General features: G+C 40.1%; 1 protein-coding gene across 1 annotated transcript in view; it reads left to right on the forward strand.

Moving 5' to 3' along the window:
* Positions 1–19519, forward strand: part of trpc5a (transient receptor potential cation channel, subfamily C, member 5a) — a 196283-nt gene that overhangs the window by 69384 nt on the left and 107380 nt on the right. Inside the window, exons 2-3 of the mRNA XM_006803430.2 lie at positions 15644–15685; positions 17935–18037. Of these exons, the coding sequence (XP_006803493.1) occupies positions 15653–15685; positions 17935–18037 (136 nt within the window). The 5' untranslated portion in view covers positions 15644–15652. The remainder of the gene's footprint in view (positions 1–15643; positions 15686–17934; positions 18038–19519) is intronic.

Consider the following 19519-nt stretch of genomic DNA (forward strand, 5'->3'; position numbering starts at 1 on the left):
GAGCCAGTGGAGGTGGAATGGAGACTGGAAAGAGAGTTGTTGACCCGAACTTTCTGAGTCCTGTTGGTCAAAACGTCCAATATCCACAGGATTAACTGATCATCCAGGTGAAATTGGTAGGAAAGTTTAGTGGCCAGGATATGAGGCAGCAGAGTGTTGAACGCTGATGAGAAATCAGCAAACAGAAGTCTGGTGGAGTACCACAGAAAACTGTTACAAGAGTGATAGAAATATAAAATCTGAACATGAGATAAGAAAACGCTTTTATGCCAGTTATGGAAAAGAATAAAAAAAAAATCTGCTGTTTAATTTTGAGAACTTGTCGTTTCCTGTACATAAGAAATACAAGGACATATTACCATTAGAAATGGTTACAGACAGCAGGAGCTGGAGAGATAATCTAACAATCTTAAACAGGATATATCAGTTAAATGATGAGTAACAAATTGCAGAGAGAAAATCAAAAGGGAAGTAAAAGAGGAAGTCTTCACATGAGTTGAAAAATGAGTGAAAGGGGGGAGTAGAGAGTGAAGAGAAGAGAGAGATGGGAGTGACAGTGTGGGGGAGGCGTGTGAAGGAGGGAGAGTGCTGAGGCTGGAGAGAAGCATTTGGAAAACACAGAGTGGTCATACTTAGCTGGAGAGATGGGGAGTGGAGAGGAGGAAGAAAAAATGGTAAAGGATGAGTGATGAGAGAGAACCAACAGAGAACCACCCACATACAATAAAAAGCAGTGAGCGCTTGGCTCTCAAGTTCTCCTCACTGCACTTTCTCATTAGACTGCAGCCTTTATTGCTGAGTGGCTGAAGACAACAGGACACTTGCTGCTTATTCTGCTGTTTTCTGCTGTTGTCTGACCTTTAAATTTTAATATAATCTCAGCTGCTGATACATGTGCTTAATTAAAAAACCAGGCAATCAATGGGAATTGTAGATTTTCTCCTTTAAGGTACATATTAATATATACATATAAAATTCAGTGTTGGTACTGATTATGTGATGATTACCAAACAGCTTCTCCTGGTCCTGAAAAACAAAGCCAATGCAGAAATGTCCAAAACTGCACTTCCTCTAAAGACCACTAGAGGCTGGCTCCAAAAGCAGGTCGGTCACCATAGAGTCTGTGTTAAAATGGCCAGTTTTAAAGAGGCTATAAACATGTTTACAGCCTGCAAACAAAATGTGTTCTGCATTATTGGTGTGAGAGCAACAGGTAAAGGGGCTGATAAGGAGAGTAGCTGTCAGTTCATCACTGCCTCAGTCAATTCAAATCATTCAGTTGGACGTCTTAACATATTTGTGGTTTTTTTGTCCCTTTGGTTATGGGGCTGCAGTCGGCACCAGTAACAGCATTAATTTGAGTTGACGATTGTCCAGTGTCAGCCAATTGGGTCCTCTGGCTTGGTGCTGGAGACATTTCTGGGGTCTTCCCCTTGACTTTTTTGTTCCATAACCCTCAGTATCATTTAAGAAATTCCAAATGAGTGTTTTACTGTGTCCCACCGCAGCATCGATGACGCAGTGCGAGAGACCCTGTTATATGCAGTTCAACAACCCAACCACGTCCAAAAGGGGAAACTTTGTTTACCTTTGCCATCAGAATGTCATGACAGTGTGACTACCTGACAGAAAATGACAATGAATCAACATTTTTGCACAGATGTGGCCTTTTAAAGGCATGTGGTCCTAAACTTCAGGTCAGCTGTAGAAGCCTGTTTCAATTTAAGCTTTGTTTTCAGTAAATTCTCACTCCCATTTCTTCTTGACATGGCATGTTGAAGCTCTACTGGGAACCTTGTTAAGATCCAACCATGCAAAAAACCTCTGATCGGGACTGTATGTGCACAAGTCCAAGATGGTCAAAGTGCTGAACATTAAGTTTTAGAAGACTTTAACATAGTGGGATTGTTTTTCCTTTTCAAATATCACTTAAACTCAAAATCACAAAAATATCAGTAAAGGCAGGAGGGCGATGCAAAAAAGTGTCAGTTACGAGTGTCAGAGATTAAAGCATTTATTTCCGTTTGTTCAGGTGCAGGTGTCTCTGGGTAACACTATTCTAACAGTGATCTTTTAAAGTAAGCTGAGGCTAATAAAGATGAGTTTTCTGCTGCTGACTGATGTGCAGTGAGGGCCTGATGTCTTGGTTTTGGGTTGGACTTTGGAAAGAACAGAGCCTGAGAATGTGAGGGGAGCTTGGCAGGAAGTCAGAGCATCGGGCAGGTCATTAATACACTCAGGGCCGAGTCCATCAAAAGTCTTTAGCAGCTGCTACAAGTATCATAAAACCTCTTTGGTGATTTACTGCCAACCAGTGCAGCGACTTTAAAACAGGAACCATTTGTTTTCTCTACCTGCAGGCTCTGGCTGCTCTGGGCCTGATTTGCACCAGTCCAAATGTTTAAATTAGCTTTTCTAATTGACTTGCTTTAATAAATATACAGTTTGACAGCTTTGCAGCAATTTAATGGACTCAAGTCGTTGAGCCGCTATTTTAAAACCTTCTCACTCATTTATATTGCATATGGACTTGAAGATTAGATGTTTGAAATTCATTTATTGCTAAGACATATTTGCATAACCCATATACCTTAATATGTGAGAGGGGTGAACTGACTGATACAACCCCTGTTATTTTAACGTCAAAGAAAAGTAGAAGATCTGTGTCAAAGGCAGGATTTTAGATCTGTTTAGCTGAACACGTCTGGGCAGGTTCAGTCTTCTGTTTTGATTTCCAGCAGTGTAGCTCACAGTGTACGTAAACTAAAGCTGTGTGACTTTGGAAACAGACGATCAAAAATCTAAAAAATTCCCTTCATACAATTAAAATAACAAACTAAACAGGAGCAGTGAGAGAGTGCAACTCCCTCTGAAGGGCAAAGGCTGTAATAAAATGTTGATGTTCTGATGTTTTTAATTAAAACATCAGCCTGCTTTTGTAGCAACATGTTGGCCTTTGACCCCTGATCTTGAAACATTATGTACTAAAACAGTGTCTTTTATTATCTTGACCCATATAGTTGGAGAAGAAATCTGAAATCTTTTGCTTCTTCAAGCTGTAAAAACTTGAAAATGTACATCTTATTCATTTATTCGTTATTTGATTTTGTGAAACATCATGGCATCATTATGAAGTCGCTGGACTTTATACTGAAAAAATAAATAGTTTTGTAACGCTCTCTCCATTACTTTCATATGACATACAGTGGGGCAAAAAAGTATTTAGTCAGCCACCGATTGTGCAAGTTCCCCCACTTAAAATGATGACAGAGGTCAGTAATTTGCACCAGAGGTACACTTCAACTGTGAGAGACAGAATGTGAAAAAAAAAAATCCATGAATTTACATGGTAGGATTTGTAAAGAATTTATTCGTAAATCAGGGTGGAAAATAAGTATTTGGTCAATAACAAAAATACAACTCAATACTTTGTAACATAACCTTTGTTGGCAATAACAGAGGTCAAACGTTTACTATAGGTCTTTACCAGGTTTGCACACACAGTAGCTGGTATTTTGGCCCATTCCTCCATGCAGATCTTCTCAAGAGCAGTGATGTTTTGGGGCTGTCGCCGAGCAACACGGACTTTCAACTCCCGCCACAGATTTTCTATGGGGTTGAGGTCTGGAGACTGGCTAGGCCACTCCAGGACTTTCAAATGCTTCTTACGGAGCCAGTCCTTTGTTGCCCGGGCGGTGTGTTTTGGATCATTGTCATGTTGGAAGACCCAGCCTCGTTTCATCTTCAAAGTTCTCACTGACGGAAGGAGGTTTTGGCTCAAAATCTCACGATACTTGGCCCCATTCATTCTGTCCTTAACACGGATCAGTCGTCCTGTCCCCTTGGCAGAAAAATAGCCCCATAGCATGATGTTTCCACCCCCATGCTTCACAGTAGGTATGGTGTTCTTGGGATGCAACTCAGTATTCTTCTTCCTCCAAACACGACGAGTTGAGTTTATACCAAAAAGTTCTACTTTGGTTTCATCTGACCACATGACATTCTCCCAATCCTCTGCTGTATCATCCATGTGCTCTCTGGCAAACTTCAGACGGGCCTGGACATGCACTGGCTTCAGCAGCGGAACACGTCTGGCACTGCGGGATTTGATTCCCTGCCGTTGTAGTGTGTTACTGATGGTGACCTTTGTTACTTTGGTCCCAGCTCTCTGCAGGTCATTCACCAGGTCCCCCCGTGTGGTTCTGGGATCTTTGCTCACCGTTCTCATGATCATTTTGACCCCACGGGATGAGATCTTGCGTGGAGCCCCAGATCGAGGGAGATTATCAGTGGTCTTGTATGTCTTCCATTTTCTGATGATTGCTCCCACAGTTGATTTTTTCACACCAAGCTGCTTGCCTATTGTAGATTCACTCTTCCCAGTCTGGTGCAGGTCTACAATTCTTTTCCTGGTGTCCTTCGAAAGCTCTTTGGTCTTGGCCATGGCGGAGTTTGGAGTCTGACTGGTTGAGGCTGTGGACAGGTGTCTTTTATACAGATGATGAGGTCAAACAGGTGCCATTCATACAGGTAACAAGTGGGGGACAGAAAAGCTTCTTACAGAAGACGTTACAGGTCTGTGAGAGCCAGGGATTTTCCTTGTTTGAGGTGACCAAATACTTATTTTCCACCCTGATTTACGAATAAATTTTTTACAAATCCTACCATGTGAATTCATGGATTTTTTTTTCACATTCTGTCTCTCACAGTTGAAGTGTACCTCTGGTGCAAATTACTGACCTCTGTCATCATTTTAAGTGGGGGAACTTGCACAATCGGTGGCTGACTAAATACTTTTTTGCCCCACTGTATGACTCAGTTGGTTTCTTGAAATTTGTTTTAAAGATGACCTTTGACCTTGCTTCCTAACAATAAAGGTAAAATGCTTAGCCAACCTAGGTACTTGTGTCCCTCAAGGCCTAGTATATTGTTAAGTCTAAAAATTGCTGGTAATATAAAAGTTTTACAGATTTTTCACATTTGGTGTTGGTTTCTACCATCATGCAAAATTTCAGAATGATATCTTGAAAACTGTGGATGCTAGACTTCAAGCGAACAGACAAACAGATGGAGTGCGTACTCCCTCCCTTGAGAGTACAAACCATACGAATATTAAGCACTTAGCTGTGCTTTGAGTGATTTGGTGTGAAACCAGTGATTTCCTCGAACTTTAAACATGACTAAACTGAGAGCAAAATAAATCAGTGGTGGGGAAATGGGTTTGGGTTGGTGTGCTGGGGGTCTAGTGCTTGGACAAGGCAAAATACTGGGGATCTTTTTACCCATGATGCCTTTCTCACAAGAGGAACCGTTGCTCCAAGCTAGCTGCAGCCTCCACCACGGGAGGTCTGTGAACAGCAGAATGGTACGCCTCCTGAGACCTGCACCAAAGCGACAGTGGAGGGATTTTGCCTGACCACAGACAGGAACCTTGTTAAAAGTTCATCCTACACTCCTCTGGATATACCTTGTTGACCAAAGCCTCACATCATCTTGCCTGGAGCTGAAATAATTAGTGAGTGAAGTTTGGGCTTTTAAGCGAGAGCAAAAGCACAGATTTGTAAAGCAACATAAACTATGATTACAGTTGTTTTAAGACAAACTGCTGCTGTACCCTCTACAAAATGCCCTGTAGATCAGGTGCCTTATTGTGTGTGATACATCATATATCCTCTTTATTGTACGAGGCTGTAACCATGGATAACCTTGCATGTGTCCATTGCCGGACATTTCATTTTTTGCACATCTGTCTAACTCTTCCAAGTTTGTTTTTTAAACTTCTGACCAGATGCAACTTCCTGCACCTTCAGCATCCTTTTTCTTATCACCAAACTGTGTTTATGTGCTAACTCATTAGTATTAGTGAAACAAAGTCAAACTAAGAACTTTTGTAGAGAGTATAGCAGCCGTGCCATTTCCCCTTTAAACAAGAACTGTAATCTCCATATTTCAACTTTATTCTCAAAATTATCAATATATGTTTTCTTAATGTGGCCTTAATTCTCCATCATTGTTCCCCATACAGTCTGAGTGTTCTGTGTACAGTTGAATTATTTTTAGTTCCCCCTGTTGTGTTTGTTTGACTCCTGAAAAAGCCGCAAAGCTTCAGCTTATTGGTGAATCAAACAAACACGACAGGACGTCTGCATCAGAGGACATTTTACACCACGCCGGCCTCTTGTCAGCCTCTGTGGTTGCAGCTCGGGGCTTGAGGTCATGCTGCTGTTTGGAGGCTCCGTTTACAGTGAGAGGCAGCCTGCAGTGCTACTATTGTTCATCTGACGTGCTGCTGGCAGTGAGCAGCATCTCTGCAGTTTGGGGCTGTGCTGCATCAGGCGCTTGCCAGGACCAACTCCCATCGGCGCTTCAGAGCAGCAGTAACTGGTGACATATTGTTATCAGCAGACCCGAGCTCTCCGCCCCTGTCTGTAGTCCACTTAGTGTGCACGATGAGGATCTAATGGTAAACAAAACAGGCTGTTTTAACACACACCCAGTATGACTGTTGTAACTTCCTGCATCAATTCATTTGTTGTTTATTCGTCTTAATAAAGTAAATTGTACAAGAGCTTGGGATGATGGTGTGGTATCAACGATTTAAGAAATGCAAGAGAAGAAGAGAGTGGGCCAAGCGTGCAGAGCTGTGGAGGATTGTTTCTGCTGTAGCCAAGAGAAGAGCGAGATGGGAACAGCAACCCAAAAGCAATGAGACAGAAACAGAGGAAAGATTAGAAGTGTAAGGAGAAGTGAGTTTGAGATGGAAACAAGAGCCAAAGAAAGAAGGAAAAAATAAATGACGGAAGAAGAAAATTTAAAGATGCAGGAAGTGAAAAATGAGGATGTTCAGGCTGGAGAGACGTCTGAGGGAGGCAGATAAGAAAGAGAGGAAATAAAGAGTGGTTACAAATAGCTGCACGCACAAAACGCAGGTGGGAAAGCTGGCAGGAGAGAAGAGATGAGGGTAGATCGGAAGAGGGAACACAGTTCAGGGTAGAGAGGAAAGCAGCACGGGCAGGGAGGTAATGATAGATGTGTGCCGTGGGTGGTGGAAAACTTTTGTAAAAAATAAAATACAAGAGGAGAGAAAGAGGGAGCGAAGGAGCAAGATAGGAGGTGAGTTAGAGGGTTTATCTGCAGTGCTGTACCACAAGTCAGTAGAGCGTTGTAAAGCCGTCAGCATAAATTCCTCCTCGCTATGCAGATCTTAAACGCATCTGCATTCCAGCAACTGCCCGCCCGCGACTGCAGAGTTAAACCCAGCCACATAATTCAGCCATCAACAATAACCTGCAGGCACGAGCAGATCCCATCACTTCCACTACTGTGAATGCACAATATTCTTGTTTAGCCACTCAGCTAAGCATGAGTAAGACATGATTTGTGTAACTCCTGTTTTCATAAAAGTTAAATAACTGAATCTCCAGTAAATTTTGAATTTTATTTTTTTCAGAACTTCCCCCTAAAGGTTTAGAAGGGTCCTAAAATGTAAGCGATGAGCCAGAAAGTCAGACGCAACTGCAGAAATGAGCTAAATCAGCAAACTGCTGTTTCTCTGCAGCAGAGTCAGCATGTCTGTGTGTTTGTTTCTGCCTGTGTTCTTACTGGGGGGGGGAGACAAGTTAATTAGCAAAGGGGCAGCAAGAGCTCTGCAGCAGTAAACACAAGGCTTCACTCAGTAGTCCGAGGCAGGGAATGGTGAAATTGCTGTGGGTATTTTTGTTGGGTTTTTTGGTGAGATTTAAAAGCTTCTGGCTTCTCTCTGTCACACAGCGACCTGCCAGAGGAAAACATCTATACTGGGATGCATGAAAAGCATAATTTGTTGCACCGGTTGGCTGTCAAAACAACCGTGAAGGAGGATATAACAGATTATTCCCCAAAACAGCCCGCAAGAAAAACAAGAAAAATGAGGCGTACGGATAAAAAATGTTCCCAGTCGTGTACAGTGTGATATATGTGACACGAGAAAATGAATGCCTGTGAAACGTGGAGCTAAAATATACACGTTTTATTTTTTTTATTAATTAATTTTTGTATATATTTATTGATTGATTGATTGATTCAGTTAATGGATCGATCTCTAATGCAGCGATATGAACAGTATTTCTTTTGTTCTGAGTCCGACTGACCTGCTAGTAAACGTGGAATCAACATCATTGTTTTTCCATCCCTGGTTCTGTTTTTGTTGTTTTGGTTTGGGACCACTTTTGGGTAAGATGGCGATGTCATTGTTTCAGTCGTAGGATAAGTGTTAAACCACAAACAACCTGGATTCAGTCCATTTAACAGCAAACTTCCCAGTGGGGAGGATCCTGCAGTGTTTGTCCTGTTGTAGCTCCATTACAACCAACTCACTGACTGTCGGTCTTTAATAAACCTTTGAGTGACTAAATAAAGTTCTGCATCATTGCCCACACATTGGATGTTCAGTCCAGAGCCATTGTGATTAATTATTTTTATTTTATTTTTAGTCTCCATTCACTTTAGTTTCATTTACTTGTTACCTCTCAGACACCTCTAGTGTAATACTTTTTGTAATATTGTTTGTACGTTTCCTTATTTTATGAATATTTAAACTTTTTTCCACACTTACTTTTTAGTCGTTAGTTAAGATTTAGTAACCTTGCTGCAAACCAAAGAAAAGCACGGTAGCAGACATGTTTTGTTTTTTGAGTTTGTTTAGAGACTGTAATGATGAAAGCTACATTATTGATGAGGTATTTACATAAAAGGGAGACGAACTATGATGTTTTTCCTTCTCCTGGTTCTCCATAATCCACACTGAGCTGCATTCACCCATCAGTACCACTACAGACTTTAACACCCTCAGCACATTCACAGACATCAACACTGCAGACTTCTAGGCTGGTTAACAAATCCGCTGCCTTTTTTAAAAATGTTTTGCCTACTTGCTTTAGTCCGAGAGTCTGTTGCTAACTTGCATGAGAAACCGGAATTGTGCCTGGGTAAAGCCATTAATGTTTCCATCCCTGTTTACTCTTTAGCTTTGTTAGGAGCTCAGCTGCCTCATATCTCTTTCTATTATGCCCACTTCCACTTCCACACTTGTGTTCCTGGACTTTTCAATTCAATTTTATTTATATAGCGCCAAATCACAACAACTGTCGCCTCAAGGGACTTTATGTTGTAAGGTAGACCCTGCAATAATATATACAGAGAAAAACCCAACAATCAAATGACCCCCTACGAGCAAGCACTTTGGCGACAGTGGGAAGGAAAAACTCCATTTTAACAGGAAGAAACCTCCGGCAGAACCAGGCTCAGGGAGGGGCGGGGCCATCTGCTGTGACTGGTTGGGGTGAGAGAAGGAAGACAGGATGACAGACATGAAGAGACAGGATGAAAGACATGAGCTACTTTACTACAATAGCTTTTCAGTTTTGAATAAAAGGCCTTGGGGCAGCACTTTTTAGCTCTCTTTCCCTTGAGGAGCAACTTGCTGATGTGTATTAGGTGTCCCAAACAAAATTAATAGTTTAAAAAGAGCTGCTGGCTGGACACCACACTCTGTTCATCTTCTCACCCACCCTTCATACTGAAACTTTCCTGGCAGTGCCCACTCACAGTAAATGAAACTGCACTTAATGCAAGTCAAGTCACTTTTTCTCTGCTGCAGTCCAGCTCAGCTCAGACTGGTTCACCGCTCTACATCCTGATCCAGTCCAGTCCTCTACTGGTGTGAAGGTCACCCTGGCCGTGAATGAATTCATTGCATAATAAATCGGCTGCATCAAAACAGCAAACTAGAGCTCATTACACAAAGGGCAGACACATACATGACGCCGAGGTCACGGTGTTTTCCTCTTCCCTCCTTCCTGTGTGGCTAATAGAGCCTAATCAGTCTCATTAACACAGAAATAAATTATCTGAGGTGCAACGACCAAAATGTTTTCAGGATTTGGGGATGACGGTCGACCTTGCACTCAGTGTAAAAACCCTCGGTAGCGCTTCAAAGCACCATGGAAACGGCCTCTGCCAGTCAGCAACTCTGTCATTTTCAGTTGACTTGACAATGGTGGTAACTGAAGGTATTAATTTGTCTGTCAACTGTTGATAAAGGGGCCACTGACAGCGGCGACGTCTTCTTCTTTTTCCCCATGACAAACTTAATACTGTGAAAGTGCAACAGTGTCAGCAGAGACAGCCGGTTGCGTCACTCTCAGGTGAAGAAATCTCTGATTTGTAACCACGACTATCCGCGCGCGCAGATAACCTGACAGCTGGTCATTCACAGTGGACTCTGTGGTCACATTTAGAATTCGGGACTTGTAGCTTTGTGCCAGTGATTTGTTGCTCTTCTCCAAAGAAGCAAACTCTGCTTGAACTTGACAGGGGGAGCTGTGTGTGTGTGTGTGTGTGTGTGTGTGTGTGGCCTTTGAGTATTTGAAATCTTTGGTGTCCTGATGAGGGCAGTGAGTCAGCACTGAAGACTTCTTTTAAGCTCCATTAAAGGTATTTAAGGATGAGACGCAAAAAAGAAACTCTATCCCTGTGTGATGCATCCATCACTGACAGTGTTCCTGTGTTTCAATTGTTCTTTAGGCTGCTTTTTATCCATTTCAGATAAATTTTAATAAATGGCTATATTCACACAAGCATACCTTTTGGTCTTGTTTTTATTAAGCAGCTGTCTGAGTTTGACCCAGAGAGCTTATAAACTTTATTCATTTGTAAAGTCATCCTTTTTTTAACATGTTATATTTGTTGGAGTTTATTATCACCCAAACCAATATTGTTAGCCAATATTAGCTTTTTTTTTTTTTTTACTTTTTACATATCGGTGACCAGTATAAACGGGATGGGAGAAACACCCTTCAGGCATGTTATGTGTCTACTGTCCACCAGAGGGCGCTGTGCATTTTTACCTTCATTACATGGTAGATTTGATTTGACAGGAACTGGGGAGAGAGGGACCACATGTAGCAAGTAAAAAAGAGCCAGACTCAAACCCAGGTTGATGCATTTCAGCCATGTGGCTCAACTGGTGAGCTACACTGGGATGCCTATCGTAAATCACCAAATATCAGTATTGGTCTTAAAGTCCTATGTTTATTGGGTTTTATTTTGTATTGTTGAGCTTTCAACCACTTCTTCTGTGTTGGAACTGTTTCTGTCGGTACTTTTACCTAGAAGGTACTCTACTACTGATTCAAATTTAAAAAAAGTGTTGTAGTGTGTTTATCGAGGTGCATGTGTGAGAGTTTAAGTTCAGTTTACTGTAGTTCAATCAGTTCTGTAATTTCTATCTCTAGTTTGTTTCTAGATCATGTTGCATGTTTATCCTGAACGGAAAGTTCATTCTGCACAGACTGATTTTTTTTATTTTTTTATTCACAGCCAAATCGAATGTTAAATTATGATTAAATTGCTGTCCTGCAGCAACTACATCACTGTTTATGGAAGAATTGAAAGAGTTTCTCTTTCAAATCTGTGACATTCTGGCTGGACTCTGAATTTAAGTAGATAATGTAAATGTATGTGTATGTAGATCACAGCACATGGCAACAGATTGGTGATTATTGCTGATTTATCACAGTTAATCACTGAATTATCACAAACACATTGCCAACTTGACCCCATTCAGACTCAGACTGATGGCAGACTGAGTTGTTGTTGCCGTTTTCTCCAGCAATCAAGTTCTGACTCTTTATCCTCTTCTGAGATGTGCCATTTAATGTTTACACACCGAAGATAATGAACTGTGAAATTAGCTACACCTGAACAAAGTACAAGAACTATATCATTGTTTGTGACCAGCAGGCACTTGTTCTTTTTTCGCCTCAGTCACTGTTGTAAAATCAGGTCTGCTCATACCCCTCACCAACCAAAGCCCAGTGTTTTTTTCCATTCTTCGTGTTCAAATGGCAGAGCCTCTAAAAATATCTCGCTGTGCTCCATCAGCATCTTCTTCCCTCTCTGCTGCGTCGCCAAACCAATTACAGCCTTGTTGAAATGCAGATCTATATCGGTGCAGCAATAATAGGTTCATTTTACAGTGTCAGACTGAGTCCTAACAGGCATCTGTGACATTAGCATATCTGTCATCATCTGCAAGATTATGTCCATAAGTCTGTGTGATGGTCACAGATTGGAGCATCACTGGAGTCTACATTTAAAGCCTTTAGAGCTTGAAGAACTCTGTTGCTTACTAATGTTTTTCTTATCTTAATGTGACAATTAAGCTCATTATCAGCATTTTTTATTTTTAGTTGTTTTTAAAGACAAAACTCAAAAAGAAATGCGGTGTTTCATTCTGTTTTGGTTCAATCATAACAATGCCGTCATCAACAATTATGTCTAAGCCAGTTACAATATAAAATGTATAAAATATTATAAGTTAAAAACCCTTCAGCAATTCAGAAAAACCAAACTATGCAAATTCCGAAATGACCAAGCACTTGGTGAGAGTGGGAAGAAAAAAATTGAAGTCGCATATATTTTGTATAGAAGTCTTGTGGAAGTTGCTATGGAAGGGAAATTGTGAAAAGTGTGACACAAACCAGAAAGTATAACCATTTGCCTTAAAAGTAAGAGTCACACCCTTTGAAAAATGGTGGTTTCATGATGTGCCACAACTTTTACTTTGAAGGCAAAGATCTTCCGTTTCTGGTTTAGATTTTTCCAATTTTTAGGACTTCTTAATGGTTGGTTGGCAAGTGATTGGAGACAAGTTGGTATCTTCCATGCAAACTATGGGTAAGCAGGGGATTGTGGTAACAACCAAAGTAATCACAAATGTTTTTTTGCTGCAGTTCTCTGTGAACCGGTTTTCACTTGGCAGCAACCTGACTGCACTCGCCAACCACTTAGGACTAGTTGTCCCTTAGTGACCAAATGTTTCAAGGGGTTGCTAATTGGTCTCTAGGCCACCAGTAACTTAATAAGCTTCGAATTATCCTAAGCAGACACGTAACATTAGTCTTACATGATGCAGGCCATTTTAAATGTTGATTGTCTGTTAGGTTAATTGTCGATTCTATATTAGGTGTAGGCATGGATGTGACCATTTGTTTACTTGTCCTGGTTGGACTAACTGTTGGGATAAGTTCCAGCCCGAAACAAACATGTCTAACTGAACATCGACAGATTAAAGTGTTGAACTAATGTGATCTGGGTTTGCCACAGCTGATCTAATCCACCACTTACAATAGCAGCTTTTCTAAAGAGCAACCTTCAGCTAAAAACGAGGGCGAGCAAAGAGTGATTAAAGGTTCCTTATTAAGTTTGTTGGCATCAGAGCTTTAAGAACCAGCTCTCAAAAGCCTTCCCTGTTTACTGCAGTCAGCTCTGCATAACTCTGCAGTCTGTGCTTTAATTTACCTCCTCGGGTGTTTATACCGTTGAGAGAACAGCTGGAAATGAGCACCTGTGCTGACTGCAGTTTGCCCCTGGCCTCTGTGTTTAACTTGTGTGACTAATGATATTCAGATGTAACACAGTGCTGATTTCCACCGTTTTCATTCTGTTGTCTCTCCTGATTTACAGAACTGCTCTTTTTTTGACTGAAGAGTTGTGTTTTTTTCTTTCACACAGGAGCACCACAGCAGCAATTAGCGAGTAAGATCTTAACTACTTTGCTTACATCTGTATTCAAACCAGCAGCTTCATTAATTTGCTCTTTCTTACTCAAAGACATGTGAAGATTGTTATCTGCATTTTTCCCCCTCTCATTCTGATGGCTTCCTACCGCTGGATTATTAATACCACACAGTGTAGGAAAACGTCCTGAATGCTTACTGTTAAAGTAAACAACTGTGGGGTAATTACTGTGCAGTGTCTATGTGATTTGTAACATACACAATCACATGCACAGATGTGCAAACATGAAGAGCTTCTAAACATTTTCTAGGAGTCAGTGGTTCATGGGGATTACATGTATTAATGAGTCTGGAGACACTAATACTGGAGGCTTATCCTGCACGCTGTGTATTGTGCTGAATGTATGTGGATTCGCTACTCTGCACTGCTCCAGCTGTCCACTCGTCCATCAGTCGCTCATTGTGTCAGCTTCTCTTTAAGTATCAGGTAGAATTAGCTGAAGCCTTAAGTAGATTTGGAGATATTAGGTCTTCATTGCTGCTTTTAAAGTCTTCCACAGTGACTGTAAATCCAGTAGAAGTACTTACTGCTTTCTGTAAAGACATCGGTGTTGGTTACCTGTTATGTTTTTCCTTATTTTCTGTCATACATGTGTTGTTACTACAATGAATCTTCATATTGTATTTGTATATGGAAGGAGTCCCTATGAGCGAAAAGTTCTCAGGCTCTTTTTTTTTCTACTCTTTGCTCCACATGATGTCACTGAGAGTGAACCTGCTCAATGCTACAATTATAGCATTTTGTGGTTGGAGACCACAGAAAGAGCAGAGTTATTGCTGTAACTGTGTGCAATGAACTTGTGATCTCATTACCTTTTGAAGTGGCTCCTTCTAAGACCGGAACCAAGTCTGCAACCAGTCACACTTTTGCCTTCTTCAAAGTAGCTTTAGCGCAACAAGCTCGTGGTAAAGAGAGACTAGTCAGCATGCTGTTATGTTACGATTCAAATGGGGTCAAGCTGGCAATTATATTAAGTCTGTGAGAATAAAGCAGTCAACGGTTATAAATAGACAAAATTCGCTGTCTGTCCATCTAAATACACAGAAGTGCAAATTCAGTGTAGTGCTGCAAACCTCATAGATTTAAAACAGAAATTCAAAAAATTCCCATACAAATAATAATAAACTTACATTGGCATTTGGCATGCTTGCTTTTTATATAAAAATATAACTAGTCTGCAGTTGATTGGGTCGAGTCCCTTATTGCAAAGAGTCATGTCAGAGGTGAGTTGCACTCATTGGTGCAGACTTACTTATTGATTGCAGCATTTTGACATTCTTTATTTAGAAATTAGACGGCAACTGTTTGCGAACTTTTCTCAGCCTGAAATGGTGGGGGCATTTAAAAAATGCTGTTTTTTTTCTTGGGTTATCTTTGCCTTATGCTAAATTTGTTTGACGATCTTAAACGTGTAATGAGTAAATGAGCATGGAGTAAATCCTTTTTCAGTTTTTCGTTGGTGGAGTGGCAGAATTATCTTTAGCATTTCTTGTGTGGATTGTACCTGAGATTTAGAAACAGCTGTTCACTAGATTACTTCCCTGCAGAAAATATAAAGCCTGAATATTTTTACATAAAACCTGAAGTTATGAGGGGATGGTTCTCCTTTAATGATAACACCACTGAGTGAAAATGGCACAGAAATAAAATGATCCTCATAAAAAGCATATGTGCTGTGTCAGTGTGAACACTATGACTCATGGAGCATTGTGCGCTACGATTGCAGCAGTAGTAAAAGCTCTTCCTCTATAATGCTTAAGCTCTCTCCGTGGCCAGAAGCAAAAGTCCACCCTGATCTCAAGACTGTGGACTTCAGGTGTCCGCAGTCCTGAGCTCGGGGTTGCACGTTATTCGATTAACCTCTGTGAACTTTCTTTCGCAACCGCTCTTGTGGCTTCAGCTGTTGACCATAATGATAACTGGACCAAACCTGTGCAGCCGTCCACACGCCTGTCTCTTTCACCTCACACTATTTTTGCTCCACTCGTGGTAGTAACACAGCTCTCTCTTTTCCTTTTTCCAGACTGGCCAGATGAATCCCATGACGCAGTTGTACTACAAAAAGGTGAGTCAAACACAGTCTCGTTCTTGATCCTGAAATTGAAAAATTTGTCAAATTAACCTCACTCTTGTAATGGGAACTTGTTCATCTCCACAAAGTTAGAAGTTCTGAATTGCACAAAGCAGACATGTTGGTGTTTCAGCCTCTCCATCACTCTGCTGGGTTTACAGTGTGGTGTGGAGAAGATACCTGAGTGAAAAGGCTTCACTTGGAGAGTTTCAGTGTGCTTGCATCTTGTTGATTGATGATGGTAAATGAACTGTATCTTAAAGACAGAAATAATTTTTAGCATATTGCTCTAAGAAAAACACATTAAAATACACTGAAGCATTAAAAAAAAAGTAGTTTCATTTTCCAGTCATCCTGATAACTGCTTCTGATCCCTTTAAGTGGCCAAGAGAGACAGAAGATTTCCTAATATTGCTTTCATTTCATTAATTGCTTTTTCTTCATTCTTATACTTATTTAAAATTTATCTTTTGAGTTTTATTTTAAACTGGTTAGTATCATTACTGACCTTTTATTTCTTCTTTTAACTCATTCCAGAATTTAACTCCTGCTATTGAAATAGACATCCTTTTCAATGTTGTTCTTACTCTTTGTAATTTTAATTTCCACTTCCCTCTAAAATTATACCTCCTTTCTCTTTCTAAGAACCATTTACTTATTTGGATTTGTACCATCTCTTTCCTTTCCTTATATATTATTTGCACTGTTTTAAACGTCACTGTCTTAATAAAAAGTGTGTTTGTGTGAGCCCTATACCCCTCCTGATTTATTAGTCTAATAGCCCTTTTCTGCATTATGATTATAGTCTGAATATCACTTTTATATGTATTTCCCCAAACCTCTACACAATAACTCACGTATGGTAATAGTAAAGCACAATATAACACATACAATGTTTTCCTATCCAGAAATTGTTTTGCTTTCCCCAAGACGGCAATGCCCCGAGCTAACTTTCTCCTCACATAAGTGATGTGTGATTTCCAACAAGCCTTATGATCAATGATCACAGCAAGACATTTTATGGTATTAACCCTTTCTAGATATACATTATTAACACAAATTTCAATGTTAATGTTTTTCATATAGTTTCCGAATAACATAAACAAAAAATAAATTACTTAACAATAAAATTAAAGTTGTTGTCATTTTAAATCTGCTCATCGTAAGAATGAATTTCATATTAGTTTGATGCCTTTACTGATGTCTGTGAACTATTCTTAATAATAATAATAATAATAATAATAATAATTGTACAGCAAAAATCTTTAATGACTTTAAAAACACAGAATTAGGTACACACATTTGAAATTTTTATGAATGCTGTTTTTGTCAACAAAGGGTGGAAAGTATACATTTGACTACAGCTGGTAGTTTCTCGTTACACATATAAAATGTTTGTTTGACAGTGGTCATTGGATTGAGTAAACATCAGAACACTGGGAATGTCCAAAAAACTAGGAGCTTAAAACGACTGCTGATTCCAAGATCATCAGTTCAAACAGTTGAATAAAACAATTTGGATGTTTCACCACTTTGCTTAGACCCGAACTGTCACTCTCAGTTGAGAGCAAATTGGCTAAGATGCTAAGAAACAACCCAGGAAATACCAGAGCGTAAGCCTGGCATGAACTGGAAACTGCTGGAACACCAGGGTCACTGTCCACAGTGAAGCCAGCTTTAAATCCTTTGCTCAAGGCTCGACTGAAATTTGCAGCTGCCCACATAGTCAAGCCAAAGGCCATTTGATTTTAACCCAGTTAAAAACGAATTAACTATGCTTCAACCTCCACCAAGTCTTACATTTGACCACCGAGAGCTGTCAAATATCCAGCCAAAATTATGCAAGTGATGCCAGATATAAACGGTCTATAATGGTATGTATATATTTGAGCCTGTGTGTATACTGTTGACTCTAAATTCAAAATAAGTTATAAGTTGTACACCCAGGTCTTGTTTTTGTTTAAAGTCATTAAAGCTGTACAATTAGACCACTCTGGGAAAAAGAACAGTTTTAAATAAATTATTAAAAACCTAAATTTATGCCCATGATGGGTGTATTTTGGCAAAACAATTGTGTATCCACCACTACACGGGTAAAACTTTGGTGAACATTTATTTTGCATGTGCAATAGTTCAATAACACAACTGGCTCATATGTTTTTTTTTGTTTTTTTTGTTTTTTTTTATGTCTCTACTTACATGCAGTTTGCCTCATGTTGTCGTCCTCTGTTTTTGTGGTTTAGGCGACATATTCGCCGTACCGCGACCGCATCCCACTTCAGATTGTCCGTGCTGAGGTGGAGCTGTCTGCTGAGGAGCGGGCCTACCTCACAGCTGTAGAGAAAGGTAAATGTACACACAGCCTTGCACAGCCATCTGCTTATTTTAAGCCGCATAGTTGCCTCCACAAATGCATTCTACTGATCCACTCACCCGTTAAATGATGCTGAGTTTATACTTTCTGATAGCTGAGCAGCTGGTCAGTCAGAGTGTGTCAGTACACAGGTGTGCTGCAGCAAACGTCCTTGAACAAGATGCTGCAACCAGAAATTCATTGACTAATTGGACACAGCTTCATAGCGTGAAGTCTACTGCAAAAGCAACCCAAGAGTTTCTCAAAGCAAAGAAACGAGTTCAGTCACCTGATCACAACCTTACAGAGCGTTTTACTCTAAAGTCAAACCTGACAACAGAGAGACCCACAGAAAAGTACCAACTGAAAGCAGCTGGAGTAAAGGCCTAGCAGAGCACCTTAAGGAAGTAAACACAGCACTGGGTGATGCTCATGCAGAGCAAAAAGTGTCATTTTCCAAACACTTGCCGACCTGACTATGCTTTCTAAATATGTCACTTTCCTGCAACCAGTTGTAAGAAACACTTGGACATCGCAGGAAAGGGTTAGGTAAGACAACCTTAAATAAGTTTACATCGTGGGCCAAATGAAACTCCACTTTCTAGCGTAAAGATATTTAGCTAAATATTTAATCCCTGAGATGCCTTAATGTAAGAAAAAGTAGTACAGGATACATAATAAATGTGTAATATTACAGTAGTTCATGTAGCTCCATCATCCAGACTATTCTGTATTTATATTGATTTTTGTTTTTGTTTTGTTCTTCAACTCCTGAAAACACAGTTAAAAGTTCATAATCTTTACACTCCTTCACATTTTCCAAAGTGTCTTTGCAAGGCCAATTCTGGCTCCCAGGCCTTATGTTTGACACCCCTGCTTTTAAAAAGATCAGTATACATTAGATACTAGTCATACACACATGTACAGTGCTTTTCAATAAACAACAATAGTAAGTTGCACAGTAACTAGCCCTTTCTCAGGATACCTTACCCTGTTTTTTGTTTTTTTTTAATTATTTTGTTATACATATTTTGTTCATCTCCACATTTTAAATGTTGTTTGATGGCATCACAAACCTGGGTAGGCCCTTCTGTGAGGAGTTTGTGTGTTCTCCCCGTGTTTCCATGGATTTTCTCTGATTACTGTTAAAAGGTCTTGTGATAAAAAGCTATCCCTGTAATGTGAAGTGAGTTTTTGAGTGCTTTACATAATCAGCATGACCCTCCCCCCAAACAATACTTTTTAAGCAATAGAAGGACTCGATGTAGCAAACACGATACATGTTAAAACTCATATATGCAAATGAGTGTTTAATGTCTTTTTTGTAGACTTTGAAAGACTTAATTTTGATTGATAATGATTTGATTCTTGTGCACAGGAGGTGAGAATAAATCCTGAAAAAGTATAAATGAATAAGCATATACAGTGGGGCAAAAAAGTATTTAGTCAGCCACCGATTGTGCAAGTTCCCCCAC

This window comes from Neolamprologus brichardi, chromosome 3 (genome assembly GCF_056152115.1).
Source record: "Neolamprologus brichardi isolate AB-2024 chromosome 3, ASM5615211v1, whole genome shotgun sequence".
NCBI classification, from domain to species: domain Eukaryota; kingdom Metazoa; phylum Chordata; class Actinopteri; order Cichliformes; family Cichlidae; genus Neolamprologus; species Neolamprologus brichardi.